We start from the raw sequence: 18720 nt of genomic DNA on the forward strand, positions 1-18720 counted from the left end.
CGGAATCCAGCGATGGCAGCGCCGTTAATCAATTCATAATTCAAAAATAAGGAGTAAGAAATAAGAATAAAATTTTAATTTAATTATAATTGATTAAAATAATTATTTTGCTTATTCCGTATACGAAGCAAAAAGGTTTGCTTTAAAAATGTTTATCCAACAATGCACTTAGAATTGCAACATTTATCATTAATACAGTTTAAAAATTTGAATTGTAACGAAAAGTAGAGATATCAGAAAAGTTGAGAATTGGGATTCCGTTGACTTATTGTGGATTCTAAACAAAATACTATTAAATAAATAATGGATAACCATTTAACTCCCAAGAAAATACAAAGATTAATGCACTTAGCCGAAGACAAATCCTTTAATTTGCAAAGACGACAGCAAACTTTTCATAATGATGACGTACAAAGGTAAAATTTTGTTGATGTTTACTATTTGTTATTGTATAGTTGCCTATTATTTAAAACAAATATTAAAGTGAATTTTTTTTAATAACTATACAGCAGCGTTGGTTCAAATCAAATGGCTTTCAATAGAACTGGAACCAATTACGAATCATCATCGGGAATCTTAGACTTGGAACGCGTTGAAGGTAATTTATTTACAAATCGTATTGAAATGTGATCAAGTTCAATATAATAATATGGTTAAGAACTGTATATAATTACATACAAGTCTTGGATAATTTTAAAACAGTACCTTACTATTATTACTTTAGTATACATTTTAACACTTAAGATTTTCTGTCATAAATATTTTTTGGGTACTGAATATAACCATAGTGTTTTGTTTATATAGTTTACATCAATGTTTACATATATCATGAACAATATGTACACTGATGTATGGAATATTTGTGTTTTATATATTTTTTTATAAAAACATAGTATCTGACACTTTTAATTAGGCGAATATAAGTAATTTAAACATCATTTCAGGTTTTGGTGAATCAGGTATCGATAATATTTCACTGAGTAAATCGGTAAGCATTGTTTGTATATTTTGTGATTTTTTTTACATACTAGAAATTTATTTAAATTATTTTATGGTCATGTCAAAGGATAGTAAAATACTATGTATGCCATAGTTTAACTTTGAACCAAATTATTTCAAATAACTTAATTTATTAAAATTAAATATGATTTTCAGACTGCATTCAATCCAGGTGAAATGACAGGAAGATCCACAGGGACTGAAGATATTAAAGAGCCACTTAGTTCGGCAAGAGCATTTGAAGAATATGGTCGCCACTCAATGGCTTTAGATAGCATTACGAGCCACATGGACAAACAGACTTCAGAAATTAATGATTTAATGAGACATTCAATAGCTACAAATTATTCATTTCACTCAAAGGTAAGATACCTATTTTTATCTTTTGAATTTATTATATTTGTGTTATAACATTTTTACTGCAAACTTTAAATTTCATTATTGTTTGAATTTGGTTTCGAATATTCCTTTTTGTGACTGAATCCAGAATAATGACATAATTTGATGTTATACCGTAATAATTAGAAGATTAATATACTAACAGCCTGTACATTTACCACTGCTGAGATAAGGCCTCCTCTTCCATTAAGGGGAGGGTTTGGAACATATTCCAACACGCTGTTCCAATGCGGGTTGGTGGATTGCACATGTGGCAGAATTTTGATGAAATTATACACATGCAGGTTTCCTCACGATGTTTTCCTTCAACGCCGAGCACGAGATGAATTATAAACACAAATTAAGCACATGTATATAGCGGTGCTTGCCTGGATTTGAACCCGCAATCATAGATTAAGATGCATGTTCTAACCACTGGGCCATCTCAGCTCGAAGATTAATATGAAGATGAAGACTAATATAATTATTTTATATTTAAATTACAAAGTAAAACTATATATTGACAAAATACCCATATTATGATACTCAGTGGTATTAGTATATTGTTTTCTGAAATTACACTGGCTCACTTACCCTTTGAACCAAGACAGCAATTCAGAGTATTTACAGATAGAATAATGACCAGAAGTAAATTAATATTTTTTAATTATATTTTAACTCTAGAGAGATCTAACAGCGGATGAAGCATCTCTCGTGATGAGAGAGGCTCCTCTTCCTGTGCAGCATAGCACTCAAGCCAATTTTCAAGACAGCTTACAGTGAGAATATTTTTGTTTTGTTTGATAATATGTATATGTTACAGTCATAGTGATTAAATAGCTATTATACATAATGACTGGTCATTATATATAATGGCCAAATTCACTAGACAATAAATTAATCACTTTGTCTGGACATTATTCATAATAACATGTCAAAGTTAGTCAAAGTAATAAATACGGTCTAGCCGACTTGTTAACCCTCCCTCTCTACATCTTCAACTTTAAGTAAGGAATTGGTTCACTGCCTGCAAAGAAACGTTTTTTACAATAGATACCGTTCCTCAACATGAAGTTGCCATCAGGGAATGTGCAAAAAAGAGTCACATCTTGGCGGCCAAGGATTTCAGCATTGCAACTGTACTAGAGAATGTGTTTCAAATAGGTGTAAATGTAGAAAGTCAAACCTCATGTGTAACTCAAAATGTCACAAGAGCCTTACTTGTAAGAATAAATAATAATTATGACCTGGTTAATTAATGTCAGTTCGTTTTAAAAACTTTATTATTTTGTCTTTATTGGGTGTTGATCCCTGTGTTTTTATTGTTTTGTTTTATAGCCAGTGAGCTTTAAATTTACTTTATAAATTAAAGTTAAATAACTTTATAACAATGTTAATTGACTTGAAATTACTATCTTATGTTATTTTAATTTTTTAAATATACTTTATGATTAGTAAGGCAAATTGAAATATAATTTTATAATTTTAAACGCATACCTACGTGTTTTATTACATTATCCAAGTCATCGAAGATATTATATATAATTGCTAGTTAATGTGATTAATTTTGTGTCCATTATCAAACTGAGCAGATATTATGTGTAATGGCTAGCCATTATACATAATATCCAGATTTATTACTTTGGCTGTATCATATATATGTAATGTTTGCAACATTAGTATAGTATTTGTATCAGTTGTAAAGAAATTCTTATTTAATGCCTTTGCACAATTATGTTCGTCAAAAATGTGATAATAATCACATGTGTTCTTTTATCTTTTTTTAAATAATTTAATTATAAGTGCAAACTATGTACAAGTAAACTATGAGTTAGTTCGTTTCCACGTAGTCGAAACTTCTAATAAGATTTTTAATAGTGTATAATTTATAGTAGTATCTGATGATAACACGTTACTCATTATCAAATTTCAGGATGAGCAATTCAAACATGTCAGTTGGAGCATATTTTCAAAACAGGTGTCCAGAGTTTGGGAAAATACTCTGTAACGTCGATAGTCCAGACAGGCCAAGCATATCAGATGGTATGCCTTTATTTTATAGTACTATGATTAAATTAATGTAAAGTTCACTGATTTATTTATTTATTTATTTATACTTCATTGTACACCACATGTTACACATTATAATATGTTACAATATTATTATATATAATATTGTAGAGTACAACGGGCGGTCTTATGGCTAAGTAGCCATTTCTTCCAGACAACCCAATTCCCACACAACAACCTGACAACCTGATTTCCTTATTATATTTAAGTGAATATATTTTTTTATTATTAAATATACAATACTATATAAAAAATAAGAAGATAATGTATGTATCATTAATTAAATAAAACTTTAAGTAAAACTTAGCGTATCTGTGTGGATGCTCCACCATTATTATTGTTTCAGTATCATTAATTGGCCCGTCAGACGTACAAGGCAACCCAAACAATACATACAAGATGGATACAACTCTAGACCGTGTACCAGTGAGACAGCCTCGTATTGATAAATCACAGCCGCAAAACATAGTTGCCAATCTATTCCCAACAAAAGTACAAGACATGACCAATTTATCTGCTAAACCTTCACTGATGGATATATCTAACATGAAGCTCAATAAAAGTTCGGTACCCGCGAAAAGTTATGCGCAAATGGCTGGAGCAAAAATTATAAACCACAGTGCGAATCCAAAAATGTTTACGGCTCCCAAACCCACGGACATATTGCTGAGAAACTTACAGTCGTCAATGCGTCTGGTGTCAGAAGATACCGAATGTTCTACGGAGAACTCCTTGAGTATTTCCAAAATAGCGGATTATCTAGGTAAGAACATATTTAAGTAATTAAGTTTTTTTTCTTTATAATTTTAAAATAATATAGAATCGAATTACATAGAATAGAAATAGAATAGGAAGGTAGATTGCTAAAAGTGCTTCATAAGTGGTCACCACAGCTGCTCACAAGTATTGGATGCTTTAAAAAATAGTAATCACCCCTTATATCTCTAATATATCGAGAATCTTGCGCACTAAATGATCCTGATGTCACTGGCTCACTCATTCTTAAAATCGGAACACAACAATTGTAAATATTGCTACTTGGCGATAGAATAAATGAGTAATTGTGGTACCAACTTAGACATGTCTTTTCAGACCCTGCAATAAAATAAATGACTTCGTTTATCGTTGTTATTGAACAGTTCTGACTTTAAAAATAAATTTATGTTTATTTTTATTAGCCAAGTAGTCAGATGTTTGTTATCTGATAGTATACTTTAGAGGATTTTTGTGATGTATTTAGTTCACATGATGTTTCAATGTATCCTTCGTGATTATCCTTCTTTTCGATGATTGTTGAGGTCTTGAGCAATTTATCTCTAATGTGTCTCCAAAGTTAAAAAAAGGTGTAGAACTAAATTTTTCATACAACCAATTATGCAATATAAACCATTTTAAAAAGATTTTAAGAATAAGCAAATAAGTGCACTTTTTACGACCGGAAAGCGTTAATGCGCTCGAACAACGACTTATTACACTGACACGGGAATTTACACATGCCAACGTTTAAAGACAACAACAGTCTGTAAATATTCCACTGCTGGGCTAAGGGCTCCTCTCCCCTCCAGGAGAAGGTTTGGAACACATTCCACCACGCTGTTCCAATGCGGGTTGGTGGAACGTTCAATTTATCATTATATACGAATTATAAAAAAAATAATAAAGATTATTTTTACACAGATAAATAGAATCTAATCCTTTTCTTACATAATCAATCCACCATCAACCTTAGAGACTCGGATATTATATCACCCTTCCAAATTGGCGATAGAATATATTATGAGTATCTAGGATAAATGTATATCTTTTATTTATTTAACATAAATATTTTTTCTTTTTAGGAAAACAATCAAATGTCAGTGTTACAGATATATTACAGCTAAACAATCAAACCAAGCAAGTAAATAAGAAGCAGCCTCTCACTGAGCTACACATGAACATATTGGAAAATAAAAAAGCAAAACAAGATGTTTTTGTGACCAATTTAAAGGATACAAAAAATATTGAAACTGCCAGTTCATCGGGGACGGTTAACACAGTTATATCTCTCGACAAGTTAAAGCTTAATGAGGAGAAGGATGTGCCTTCTGTTATTGTTACTCGTCACTCAATGGATACCCAGGGTACTGATAGTGATGATGTAAAGATGCACCGAATGGCTCCGTCCCACTCACCGTCTAGCACGAGTCAGTCTACCCTCAGTACAGTACAAGAGGCTGCAAGTTTCAAATCTGGTGATAGTCCGTTGCACTGTAGTAAAGGTATGTTTGTGATACTAATATTTAACTCTGCTAAACTTATCTACCTTAAGGCAAATTCTCTACTTTCTCTATAATATATACTACTAAGTTTTAATATATATTGCCAAATTGATATATTGAGAAATTTTTTTATTATATTGATATGTTATTCAGAATATATGCTTATGTGTACTGAGATATCTATTGAAATAATTTGAGCGTTCACATTTGAATTCTCCTGAGCACGCTCTGGGTGTTAGTGATAATGAGTAGTTATTTTCAGGCGAGGTTAATACAACGCATACGCCTTTCCCAAACTTTGAATATAGAGAATTAGATAAGTCAGTAGATTGGCAAGAGGTGTTACAGCATAAACTTTTGAAACAGGAGAGCTTAGCAAAAGGTTTGTGGGCCTCGCTTTAAATGGATCACTAACTTCACTAACTATTCTATTCTGATGACTAACTCAGCTTGCATGAAGAATTTTTTTTAAATTTACACCTGGGGCTTATAATATGACGCTTTGGTCAAGTCACCGTTTTTTTATATATATATTTTTGAATGAATTAATTATTTATTGATTATGATTAATTGTTTTTCAGAAAAGTGGGCTGAAATCATATCAACTCCTATCAAAGGTTTCGTTGGTAAGTTTTTCAGTAGTATTTTATATGAATATATTACTGTAATATTCTAGAATTTTGTTGGATCATTTGTCATCACAAACAATTATAAAACATAGTTGTATCAGACTATTATTAAATCACTCATAATATTTTTTTTTAATAATTAAATTATTGCAATTTCAGGCGTCAGCGCTGCTGTGTCTATCACGGTGACAACACTAATAGATAGCTGGCTGACTGCAAAGTTTGAATTTGATGAACTGCCCAACGGAGGAAGAGATCTCACTATCGAGTTACCTCGTCAACCGCTCCTATTATCACCCGGAAAAACGGAGAAGTTTACGTTACACATCACTTCTAATATAGAATTGGAACAGTACTTACCATTCACGATGTATTTAAAGGACGCCTCAGTAGATGGAGACGTGGAACAGAAAGGACATTTAGAAGTTAGTATAAAGATGCCAACAATACAAGCGTTATCCTGCGACGGAGTCAACAAGGTCACCTTCCCGACGATACAAGAGAAATCCACTTTAACCAAGTACTTCGTTCTAATCAGCGATTGTTGCGAAGATCTTCAATTAGAGTTGTCGGTAGCGGAGGGTGACAGTATGTTTGTGATAAAATCTGTTCAGGAAATAATAAAGAATGATGTTAGCAAAGCGCTAATGGAACGGAATGCCTCGACTGAGGATTCCCAAGTGAAAATTAAAATGAAAGGCATGAACAAGCAGCTTTGCAGACTGAGTAGCGGCAATGCCATTAAAGTTACAATTACTTTTGTCGCGCCGAAGCTTTTGGAACTAGAATTAAGTATGTGATTTCTTTCCATTCATTAAATGTCAAAATGTGGTTCGAAATTTAGACATTATATTGTTTTCATTTATTTGTAGCTGAAAAAATGGTCACCTTCAAAGGCACATTGAATGTTAATCTAATTGGAGTTAACACAATCCTGAAGAAGGTCAACCTCGTTGGGTCAGTCGGGAGTGCCAGTCTCGAAGTGCAATTACCGTCTGGTAAACTTCACCTCACAAATGGTAAGGATTGATTCTTTATTATATTGGGATATGTAGATTAATTAAACGGCCGATACTTGTAGATTAGGTAGTTAAAGGTAAGTTGTGATCTTATGTCCATAAAACTAGGATTAAAAATGTTATAAACGGTTTCTACCGTCTAGTATTTGTCAAACTTACATGAGTGATAATCTATATTAATAAATGAATTGTAAAAGTAACTCTTGTCCATATGTCTGTTGCTCTCTCACTTTCAAATTACTGATGATATTTTGCAAGAAGCATGGGCTATTTTTTAACTCCTGACGGCCAACCCATTAAACTTGAACAACGGGTGACAACTACTTACATATAACTTTAACTTTGATGTGTATAATTGTGATGACCTAACTCAAAAGACATATGAAATCAAACAGCAATTTCGCCAACATTTTAATGTTACTTTGATACATGTTTACTATACTATACATGTAATAAATTTGGAGTGTCTGTTTGTTATATTGAAATAACGTTTTCTACTAAATATATATGTACACGTTACATAAAACAAAATAACAGTTTTTTTACAAATTTTGTCCGTCTATCTATTTGTCCCGGCTAATCTCTGGAACGGCTGGACCGATTATGACGGTACTTTCACTGGACGAAAGGTGATGTGATGGAAAAGATGATATGGAGTAACTTAGACTATAACAATATCTATTTGCGTAAAATGAAACGCGCACGAAGTTTGTGACTTCGTGTACAACTATTGTAATACACGATGTAAATTAAAAATGTGTAATGTAAAAAAATAAACAAATTATATTATAATTAATGTGTTTTCAGAAACCACTACAATAAAACTATGTAATACTGGCGCAGTAACTGGAATTTGGGCAGTGAAATTTAGGAGCAATACGAGTAAAGACAATCAATTCCCTTTCAAAGTGTCTGCGACAAAACTGGAAATTCGTCCTGAAAGTGTTAAAGAACTGAGCCTCATCTACACCGGACCCCCGGACGCTGTCAGTGATGGGTAATCTTAAAAATTGCATAGAATATATGTATATCTTAATCAATAATACCATAATTAACTTTAAAAAAAAAACCGACTTCAAATGACCACATAAAAACTAAAAATTAAATATTACCTATTCAACAAAAAAAAAATCATTCAAATTGGTTTATAATCGGCGGAGATATTGCGTAAAAAAAGTTCATCCCCAATTTTCCACCCTTGGGGGGTTTTTTTATTATTAAATATAAATCGGACCACCCTTGAGGTATTACCTATACGCCGAAAAAAGATTTGTTCAAATCGGTTCATAATTGGCGGAGTAATCGCGTAACAAACAAAAAAAAAAACATACGGGTCGAATTGATAACTTCCCCCTTTTTTTGAAGTCGGTTGAAAACTTATTAATGATTTGTAAAAATTTTAAATTGAATAACTGACAATTTATTTGTATTCAATATGTACTTCCAGGACTTTAATATTAGAAGATACAGCTACAGGAAACATAACTAAGATTGATATCATCGGAGGCTCAGATAAACCTAAAACTTTTCCTGTCAAAACTAACTATAATAATATGTCGTGGGTGCGGGCTGGTAGAAAGGAGCTCAGTTTGAAAAATTCTACAAACAAGAAAATTCAGATTCGCTGTCAAATAGTTGGCGAAGGTTTTCTCATTGACTCACCCGGAATCGAAGCGAGAGGAACATTCATACTTTCCTTCGGACCGTGCGAATGTAGGCCGTTGCCTATCATTTTCGCACCCAATTCCTGTATGCCGCATGCAGCTGCGTTGCATTTAGTATTCGACAAAAACAGCGACTACTCGAGAAAGGTAAGTAAATTAACTGCTGATTATTACATGATAATTTATCTCTGAAGGAAAGTAAATGTGAAGGAAAAAGTAATTTGGTGTTTTCCTATATTCAGAAATAAAATGAAATATTAATCGAATACTCGAAGTGGTGCATTACATTAGCAGATTTACACGCAAATAACGTTATACGAAAATATAGTATGTGTAGGAAAATATGTAATAATAATATTTGTTCAGTTTCCATTGCGACAATACACTGTCTTTCTATTGATTTTATTGTTCATCTCTGAGTACGCAATGTTTTCCCACTAAATTAAAGTATGTGAAAACTATATGGAGGTGTTTCCTTTGAAACGTGCTGTGTACAAGAGCTAACTACTAGGCTACGTTATCGATAATATTTTGTTCAGTTTCCATTGCAACGATACACTGTCTTTCGATTGATTTTATTGTTCATCGTACGAAATATTTTCTCAGTAATTTAATGAGTACGCAATGTTTTCCCACTCAATTAAAGTACGTGAAAACTATATGGAGGTGTTTCCCTTGAGACATGCAGCGTGCTGTGTACCAGAGCTAACTACTAGGCTACGTTATCGAGTGTCCCGCTCCGCAGATCAAGCTGCACGGCTGCGGCGGCGGCGAGGCGCTGCGCTGGTCGGGCGCGGTGACGTACGGGCTCACGGCGCTCGTGCGCGCCGTGTCGCGCGCGCCGCTCGACTTGGCGCTCTACAACAAGGCGCCCAGCCCCGCCTTCGTCTACGCGCAGGTGCACTTCAACCGTACGTAATAGGATAATTTTATTTGATCGCTTGTTCTGGTTTGTTTACATGTTCAACTCTTTAAGCAAGCATTTTTTTTTTCATAAGACAACATCACATACATTACTCTGATCCCAGTGTAAGTAGCTAAAGCACTTGTGTTATGGAAAATCAGAAGTAACGAAGGTACCACAAACACCCAAACCCAAGACAACATAGAAAACTACTGATAATCTATATCGACTCGGCCGGGAATCGAACTCGGGCCCTTGAAAACCGGTGAACACACCACTCGACCACGGAGGTCGTCAGATATTAATATATACATATATATAATCAATATATATGTATATATTTATGTATTTAATAGATCGGGTACGGGAATGGACAAATGTTAACACTGCTCATAGCCATTGGCGCTTTAAGAAATATTAACGTTTCCTCACATCGTCAATATGCCTCCATCCTTCGGTAACTAAGGCCGTACATCATTCTTGTACCTGTAGCTACACTGAAACACTTACCCTTCAAACCATAGCAACAATATTAAGAATTGCTGTATGGCGGCAAAATACCTGATAAGTGCTCCATACTCTGATGGGCTACAAAGCCAAGTAAATTAATTACCTTCTGATATCGTTTTTACCTTTCAGTACAATACAGATTCATAGCAGCTGAATCACAGTTACTCGGTAGTCGTCGTATAGTCAATCGTCGCTCGAAGCATTCCATAACGTTGCTCGTTCCGTGGAACAAACTGGAGCGACGTTTGCGCGGCAGTGACGCCACCGCGCTTGCCACGGTCACCGTCATCACGGGCCCGGAGTTCACTCGCCGGAGGATACTCAGGTGTGTGAAGTTAATTTTTAAACTATCGTTAATTATAATAAATAAATATGAGACAACATCACATACATTACTCTGATCCCAATGTAAGTAGCAGAAGCACTTGTGTTATGGAAATCAGAAGTAACGACGGTACCACAAACACCCAGACCCAAGACAACATAGAAAAATAATGGTAATCTACATCGACTCGGCCGGGAATCGAACCCGGGACCTCAGAGTGGCGTACCCATGAAAACCGGTGTACACACCACTCGACCACGGAGGTCGTCAAATAATAAATATAATAATTTTAATTGCAATTAAGATTGTTATTTAACTCTTTAACCCTTGGATTAACATATAAATATTATGATGTCTTTAAAAATGTTAAGATGATAAGCATCATAAAATTTGGATTATTAATAATTTATTTATTAGGTAGGTTTCTGATTTTAATTTTAATTTGATGCCGTTTGATTGAAGGTTAAAAATGCTTTACTGAGAAGATAGTATAATTAATAACATTAATAAAATAAAATATATAAATAAATAAATAAATAAAATAATAATTATTACTACTATCTGATAGGATAATCAAGGACCAATCAACTGGAGAATTAGATGCGTCCGCACTACCAGATCACTTAAAAGTTTTAGTGGAGCCTTTCGAAGGAGAAGATCTGTCTATGGATGCTTATTTAGAGAATTTCAGTGAAACCAAGGTAAATATTCTTTAAAATGTATATTGTAATTTCGCATTCAACATCTACCCACATGTTGGTTTTTTTTTATATTCACTTTGTGTTAAACTATAATTAAATATAGAATCATATTATTAAATAAAAGTATAATCATATTATTATTTTCTTTAATTTCTAGTCTGTTTATATTTTAACTGTATGTACTTTTTTTTGTTTATTAGGCTTGTCTGAATGAACTAATTGAAGGTCTTCAAGAATTGACGGCCCAAATTGATTTACCTCAAGATCTTGGAGAAGAAAATACTATTCTTATAAGTGATGATACAATGCTTGAACATCATACACTTTGTGATTGAAATATTATTGGAGTTTCCCTTGCGAAATGTTATAATCTGGCTGGCCTGGACTTTCTTTTGTATTAAAAGAATACTCACCTGATGTTTGTACTTATTGTTAGTTATAAGTTTAGTATTATCCGTCCGCGAGTCATGTTAGCTCACTCAAGCTGACATTTATGCTACCCATAAAAACCTTAAATTTATTAATACATATTACAATAATTTTTAAAAATGTCTCGGTATTAATTATTACTTAAATAAATGTTCCTTAAATTATTGTTTTAACTTTATATGTATAATCAAATAATCTTCACTTGTAATAGTTTTAATGTAAGCTTTAAAAAGGATAGGTTATTGTGTTTTAGTATTCTTGTAATTGCTTCATGAACATGTATAATGTAACAATAAAAAACTTATTTTATTTCATATTATTTATTATTTTCTTAACCAGTATATTTATTCCAATCGTTTTCCTATTTTTTTTCAATCATTGTTTCTAAGAGATTCCACTCAATCGCAGTTGTCTGTTAGAAATGACCTTTTAAAAATATTGCCTACTACTTATAAAACTAAAATGCATTTCACTTATAATAAAGTCATTAAACGCTGCAAAATGATATTTTATATACAGGACTAAATTTGAGAATTTATAAAATTAAAATTGGATATTTTTGCTAATTATATTGATCCTTTCGAATGAGCCCCTAATTGTTGTGTATTGGAATAAATTAACTCTAATTTGGGCATAAAACAATACATTGAAATAAGAATGTATTTCGGGGCTTATCCTAAAGGACTGCGTCAACAGTTTATCGAGCTTGGTGTATTTTATGTTACCATGATTATATCTCTTACACAACGAAAATATCTCCGAACACACGACACAGTACATTCACACGTCGCAAGCATTCATCGTTCAATCTCGCTCACAATAGTTCAATCCACACACACGTTGAACTCCCGCTTTCACATCGCATTTGGCAGTTTATCATAGTTACTTCATACGTGTCAATATTCACATAGCACTCTTTATTACAAAATAATATATAATAACATTATATGATTACATACAATCATAAATTCACGTAGTACAATGTTCACCATAAAGCTGGAGATGGGATGTGAACATCGACACGATATAAAAGTGAGCTCCACTCGGGATGTCTTGTCTACATGCCATAGTCTACATATAAAAAAAATCTTATTGAAATGGAAGTACTTATATTTTACATTGATTCAATATAACTAATTTGCGTTAAAATGGCTGACATTATTCCATTATAAAACAGTGCTTCGAAAATACTATTCTCGTAATTCATTGCGTTACACCTAATAATCTAATGTCACAAAAGAAGACATAGAGAGGAGAATAGTTTGAAAAGGTTCTAAATTCCTCATTAATTAATTTTGAAGCGGATTCACTCGAACCAATTTCATTCGAATGACATACAAATAACGTAAGAAAAGGCGTGTAGTCATAGATATATACATCACACAATCACACGTTTTTACAATAGGAATTAAAATCCTAAACTAAAAAATAATCCAGTCACTTAATGAGCTATAAAATAGTATGTAAGATTGCCAACGATACACTGGCCTATGACACGAGCGCGACAGCTCGCATGCTATTGTCACAATAACAATGACATCTCATACATTAGGTATTAATTGCCGAGGCTCGTGAGTTATGTATAAATTGCTGTTGTTCATTCTATAATATTTCTTAACGAGTAAAATACGATCCTCTGCAGTGACTAAGTACGTTCAATGCAGACATCATATTCTATAAGAGATCAATATGGCTTTAAAAACGTGCGGCTTGCATTAGATCTGATCAATGTTAACACAATTTTCTGTAATGATTTACTGCCACGTCTAACTTATAAATATTATCGTATATAAAATGTCCATAAATTGATAATATCGGTAACGGAATAGTACCATATTCGCCCACCACTTAGCATCACGTGTTTTAAATAATAAAACAATTCACAAGGAACCCCTTCGAGATTTAAAAGTTGATTTATCGTGATCGTACGCAGTTACATTCGCTTTCAAATGCATCGTTTGTGCATTTCTATTTGATAACGCGGGTGATGCCTTTAAAATATAAATATCACAGATAGTGTAAAAATAAAACATTGTATTCACATCGGAATATTGCAATATGTATAAAATGAGATTATCTAAGATGGAGTCATATAACATAGTTTTGTTGACTTTGTATTTATGAGTGATGATTTTTTGTAACATACTCCGCATATAGCTTTTGCATAAGTATATTATATAAGTTATACTAATAGAATTTTTGTACACCAGAATTTGTGTAGTCTTTATCGATCGATCGCTAGGTTTGTTTTCGGCTAGTGTTACAGTAAAGCCTAGTCAAATTATTAATAGCAGCTAAGATAACTTTTCAAAAGAACAGGAAGAGCAGACTCTAGTGAGTTCGAGAACTGGAAGCCAATAGTAAATTTGTAGGGAGGAGGATTTCTAAGAACCCACGCTCACCACTCAAATGGAGTTCTTCAAACGAGCTATTTTCTTGCAAATGAGATTCTGTCGCATTGCACTACTTTAAATTGTTCATCGAATGCGTGGCGAATCGAACTCGGACACGGAAGTATCTTGAATCTCGTCGAAGTCGGGCAGAAGCTGGACGCCGGGGACTCGGTTAACTTCGCTCAGTCGATTCGCGCCCCGCGCCGTGGGGGGGGCGGGGGGGCGGCGGGGCCGATGCGATGCGCTCGAGGTCGGGCACTGCGGTGAGGAGTCTGTGTGTGCGCGTGCGGGGCGGGCGGGGCGGGCGGGGCGGGCGGCGCGCGCGGCGGCTAGGGCGCGCGGTACAGCAGGTAGGCAGTGAGCGCGGGCGGCAGCGCCAGGCGCGACGCGGCGGCGCGCAGGCGCGCGCGCCCCACGCGCTGGCGGATCACGCGTCGGCACAGCTCCATTAGCGGCAGCGGCTCGGCTGCGGACCGCGACAACGGTATTAAATGGTGAAGACAAACATATGGTACAGTACGACACAACTTAGATGTCGCATCGGCAAAATTCGTAAAACCGATCACATCCGAATTAAGTACGCTATCCCAAATTATCAATATTTATTTCTCATGCGAATATGGTCTTTGTACAAATGTAATAACTTGTAATATCATATGACCGAATATATTCGTCAATTTGACGCGTCGATTTACATGCACTTGCTTTCTCTGACGCGTGAATCTATAGCGACGAATAGCGTCGAATGGCGCGATAGGGAGCTATTTCTATTGGTTGTGTAAATCGACAATAATCGGTTTTATTTTCATTCCATTGCATTTGCCGATGCTACATCTAATTTGTGTCGTACTATACATATATTTTTTCAAATTTGAAATTTTATATCCAATTAATGGAGCTACTATTTCGCTAATTCGTATGATATATGTGTCATTGTAGAGAAATTGAAGAGTTCTAAATTAGAATTTTCAATACACATCTCATTCCTTATAATAGCTATGTCATATGTAACAAAACATGAACACTTACGATCGAGCCCGCCTATATACTTCATAGTAATTTCGGCGTGTCCCCAGACCGCGGAGACGATAGGGTAGAGCGTCTTCCCGCGCAGGCCGCGCGCCGCCACGCCGAGGTAGCGGCCGTCCGCGCAGAAGGCGAGCGTGCCCTCGTCCATGTCTAGCACGACGAGCAACCGGTCCGGCACGAGGAACTGCTCGTCGGGCCGTAGCAGCGCCGGGTACGTGGTGCCGCTGCCGCCCGTGCCCTTCGCGTTGTGGTATACCTTGTGTTAAGAACGATCATGTTCAAATTTAAAGACACAGTAAAGAAATTCTCTGGTGTAATTTATTGATAACGTTTACATATTATTAGTATATGCCTTTTCTTTTTCTCTTTTTTTCTCTTTTCTTGGTGGTAGGGCTTTGTGCAAGCCCGTCTGGGTAGGTACCACCCACTCATCAGTTATTCTACCGCTAAATAACAGTACTTAGTATTGTTGTGTTCCGGTTTGAAGGGTGAGTGAGCCAGTGCAACTACAGGCACAAGGGACATAACATCTTAGTTCCCAAGGTTGGTGGCACATTGACGATGTAAGGAATAGTTAATATTTCTTACAGCGTCATTGTCTATGGGTTATGGTGACCACTTACCATCACGTGGCCCATATGCTCGTCTGCCAACCTATACCATAAAATAAAAAATATATGACTATCATTACACAATTTAATAATACCGTATTACTTTTGTGGCATACCTTATTTCTTCCGAGATCCCATCCCCAGCTTTGGTCTGTCGCTCCCACGAGGCTTTGGTAGCCGACCGAGTGTAGGGGCGCGTGCGCAGTGGCCACGCCCACCACCGCGTGCGTGCCGCGCTGCCGCGCGGGCCACACCACCTCCCAGCAGTGCAGCCCGCGCGAGTAGCCGACACGACCGCGGATGCAGTCCGTACTTTGAGCCACCGGGTGTCGGTGGAATGTTAACGCGTCTTCCTCTTTAACGAATATGTTTAACGACCTGGAATTTAAATGTTTTTTAATTAAATATTTGTATGTTAATTAACATAAAGAATACATTAAGAATATTTCAGCTTACAGCTTTTTCTCCTTCTTCCTTTCTTACATGAAGCTATTGATATCGTATGTATTTTTTTCAATTGGTATTAAATAAATATACAGATCGACAGACAAGGGAGACAATATTATATATATTGTTATTTTAAAAGGATATAGAATATTCCTTGAAAAAAGTAGACTGACTGCGTTTAAAAAGTTTTAGGTGTGTTTAAACAGTGTTTAAATATATATGTATTTAACATCTAACACAATCAATTAATATCAAACGAAACAAACGTTTACACACCAGATTTTGCATTTGGCAAAATTCATGACGACAGTGGTCTATTTAGAGCTATCTAATGTGCATTTTGTATGAGGTAGGTAACTGATTTATACAGTAAATACAATATCACTCAAGTAATCGATAAAATAATCATAATAAAGTATTTAATAAAACTTTCACGTTTAAACGCCGCGTAAAATTATAATGGCATTGTTTTGCTTGTTCAATAAAGTATTTATTAGAGCCTTTATCTGAAGTATTTACAAAAAACCGTAATAATTGATTTGAAATATAAGAAACTATGACCGTGACAGCCTAAAATGGCGAAATGGTACCATTGTTTGTCTATGGCCAAAAATTCGAAGGTCTTTACTTTTTATACGATAGATATTAAAAATAAACCTTGGGTTTGATGAAAAACCTTTCACATTATAATTGATATTAAAGACGCAACAGATGAAATAAGATTTGCAGTAACAAGCAATAAGTTAAATCGATTTTTATTGAGAAAGGTCGTTCCATGCGATCCTTTGCGATTCCATGACCTTCAGTTGCAGCAATTTTAAGAACTCATTTTAAACGTTACGTAACGTGACGTCACGTTAGTATTAATGTTTTTAATTGCAGAATCCTCTTGACCCGCGGGTTTATCAATGTAATAACCTTGTTACGTCGAATACGTAAAGTCTATGAGCTGATTTGCTACGAAAATGGCAACCAACAAGGACATCTCTGTGAAGGTTAACAAGCCATAGGATTGCTTTTACAACGAGTTTTTGCGAATATTTGGCAAATAGGATTTGAGTAAATCCTTGGTGTCTATAATTAAATATGTTTAAATTGTTGCGAATATTTATGAATTTTTGCATGTACTAAATGTTTTTTTTATTAGCCACGAATGCAAGTTGACTTTTATATTACTTGAGGAAATGATGAACATGAATGTTATAATACACAGGTTACTTTTTACCGAGTGGTAATAGAATTATTATCGGTTTACTGACCGGTCATCTGGGTTCCACGCGTGCTTCAATTGTGTGTCGGGATGCGCAGGCGGCGCGTCTAGCAGCGCGTCGAGGCGCGCAGGCCGGGGCGGCTCGGGGGCCAGCTCGCGAGCCACTACCGCCTTGAACGGCGCCGTGCACTCGCGCGACACCGACTTGACACCGCCGGACAACTTTTGCCCCATGTTCATACCCCTGCAGCGAGTGCGGGCGCGCTTCGGCAGCGCCTTGAGGCCGCCGCGCCGCGCCTCTTCTGCGCCGCCGACGCCGCCGCCCCCACCCCCGCCCCTCACTGAGCGCACCCCGCTCTTGTACCTGGAAAAGAGAACGATACATTTAAATATAACATTAAACACATATTGACAATAAAGCATAACAAGATCGTACTAATTGTGGTTTAGAAGAATTGATTTTGGTTATGATTCACTAATTGCACAATCCAGCGCATCGTCGTGTATTATGTTAGTTACCTAATTTCTTTGATCATGAAACTGGTTATCGAGAGCTTAGAGAGTTGTTTGCGATGACGATCAGAGCAGATGCCAGCGGGCGTCGACGACGCGGTGGCATAGAACGCGCATCTTATGTAACGCAACAACCGTCTAACCGTGAAAGTCGCCGTTCAAAAGCCAAGGTTAACGCGGCCCTGGAGCCTCGCTCTAACAACACACGCAAATGTTACTTACATGACCGCATCTATTAAAGTTTTATTTAATATCTATTTGTTTTTTCCTCGATCATGATGTCATGTGATTGTAAAACAATTATTTAATTACTGTGACGTGTAGTCACAAACGTATTCCGAAACATTACACTGTAATGTTTGATGCTCGACTTGAACGTTTCGTTTTGCTTATTTGAATAAGAGGGACGGTCATCGTGTCATCGTGTCATCGATGGTGACGCCTCGTGATGCGATGTGTGCTGGGAAGCAACGGATAGAAGGCGCACAAGTCACTAGGGCCACAAGGCCGTCTGCCTTTCCGTCGCCTAGAGCGGCGGCATGACAAAAGCGGGAAGTGAAAGGCAGTGAATGTGACTGTCCCCCCTACCCGTCTCGTCACCTCCGACCGTACCAGCTTCTTCATTGCAAAG

At 35.7% G+C, this 18720-nt stretch overlaps 2 protein-coding genes across 8 annotated transcripts in view; one reads left to right on the forward strand and one right to left on the reverse strand.

Moving 5' to 3' along the window:
* Nucleotides 1-225: 225 nt before the first annotated feature.
* Nucleotides 226-11839, forward strand: LOC124536626. Its single transcript, XM_047113143.1, has 18 exons — nucleotides 226-416; nucleotides 510-598; nucleotides 945-988; nucleotides 1156-1362; nucleotides 2062-2156; nucleotides 3311-3420; nucleotides 3794-4210; nucleotides 5286-5705; nucleotides 5968-6087; nucleotides 6287-6331; nucleotides 6494-7126; nucleotides 7207-7353; nucleotides 8161-8350; nucleotides 8801-9164; nucleotides 9763-9928; nucleotides 10561-10756; nucleotides 11325-11457; nucleotides 11658-11839. The coding sequence occupies exons 1-18, from the start codon at nucleotides 304-306 to the stop codon at nucleotides 11790-11792; spliced, it is 3624 nt and encodes a 1207-aa protein (XP_046969099.1). The 5' UTR covers nucleotides 226-303; the 3' UTR covers nucleotides 11793-11839.
* Nucleotides 11840-12190: 351 nt separating this feature from the next.
* The window catches only part of LOC124536624 (protein gustavus), a 60852-nt gene continuing 54322 nt past the window's right edge, over nucleotides 12191-18720 (reverse strand). For all 7 annotated transcript variants that reach the window (XM_047113141.1, XM_047113135.1, XM_047113137.1 and 4 more), the window contains 4 exons: nucleotides 17626-17940; nucleotides 16036-16297; nucleotides 15309-15564; nucleotides 12191-14745 (listed from right to left, as the gene is read on the reverse strand). In XM_047113141.1, the coding sequence (XP_046969097.1) occupies nucleotides 14609-14745; nucleotides 15309-15564; nucleotides 16036-16297; nucleotides 17626-17816 (846 nt within the window). In that variant the 5' untranslated portion in view covers nucleotides 17817-17940 and the 3' untranslated portion in view covers nucleotides 12191-14608. The remainder of the gene's footprint in view (nucleotides 14746-15308; nucleotides 15565-16035; nucleotides 16298-17625; nucleotides 17941-18720) is intronic.

The sequence above is a fragment of the Vanessa cardui genome, chromosome 17, assembly GCF_905220365.1.
Source record: "Vanessa cardui chromosome 17, ilVanCard2.1, whole genome shotgun sequence".
Taxonomy (NCBI): Eukaryota; Metazoa; Arthropoda; class Insecta; order Lepidoptera; family Nymphalidae; genus Vanessa; species Vanessa cardui.

What these genes read in the sequence shown, in the direction of transcription:
- LOC124536626 (XM_047113143.1), top strand. Translation starts at nt 304, where the DNA reads ATGGATAACCATTTAACTCCCAAGAAAATACAAAGATTAATGCACTTA. An exon ending in CAAAATAGCGGATTATCTAG is followed by an intron (nt 4,211 to 5,285) that starts GTAAGAACATAT and finishes TTTTCTTTTTAG; the next exon opens with GAAAACAATCAAATGTCAGT. An exon ending in ACAGGAGAGCTTAGCAAAAG is followed by an intron (nt 6,088 to 6,286) that starts GTTTGTGGGCCT and finishes ATTGTTTTTCAG; the next exon opens with AAAAGTGGGCTGAAATCATA.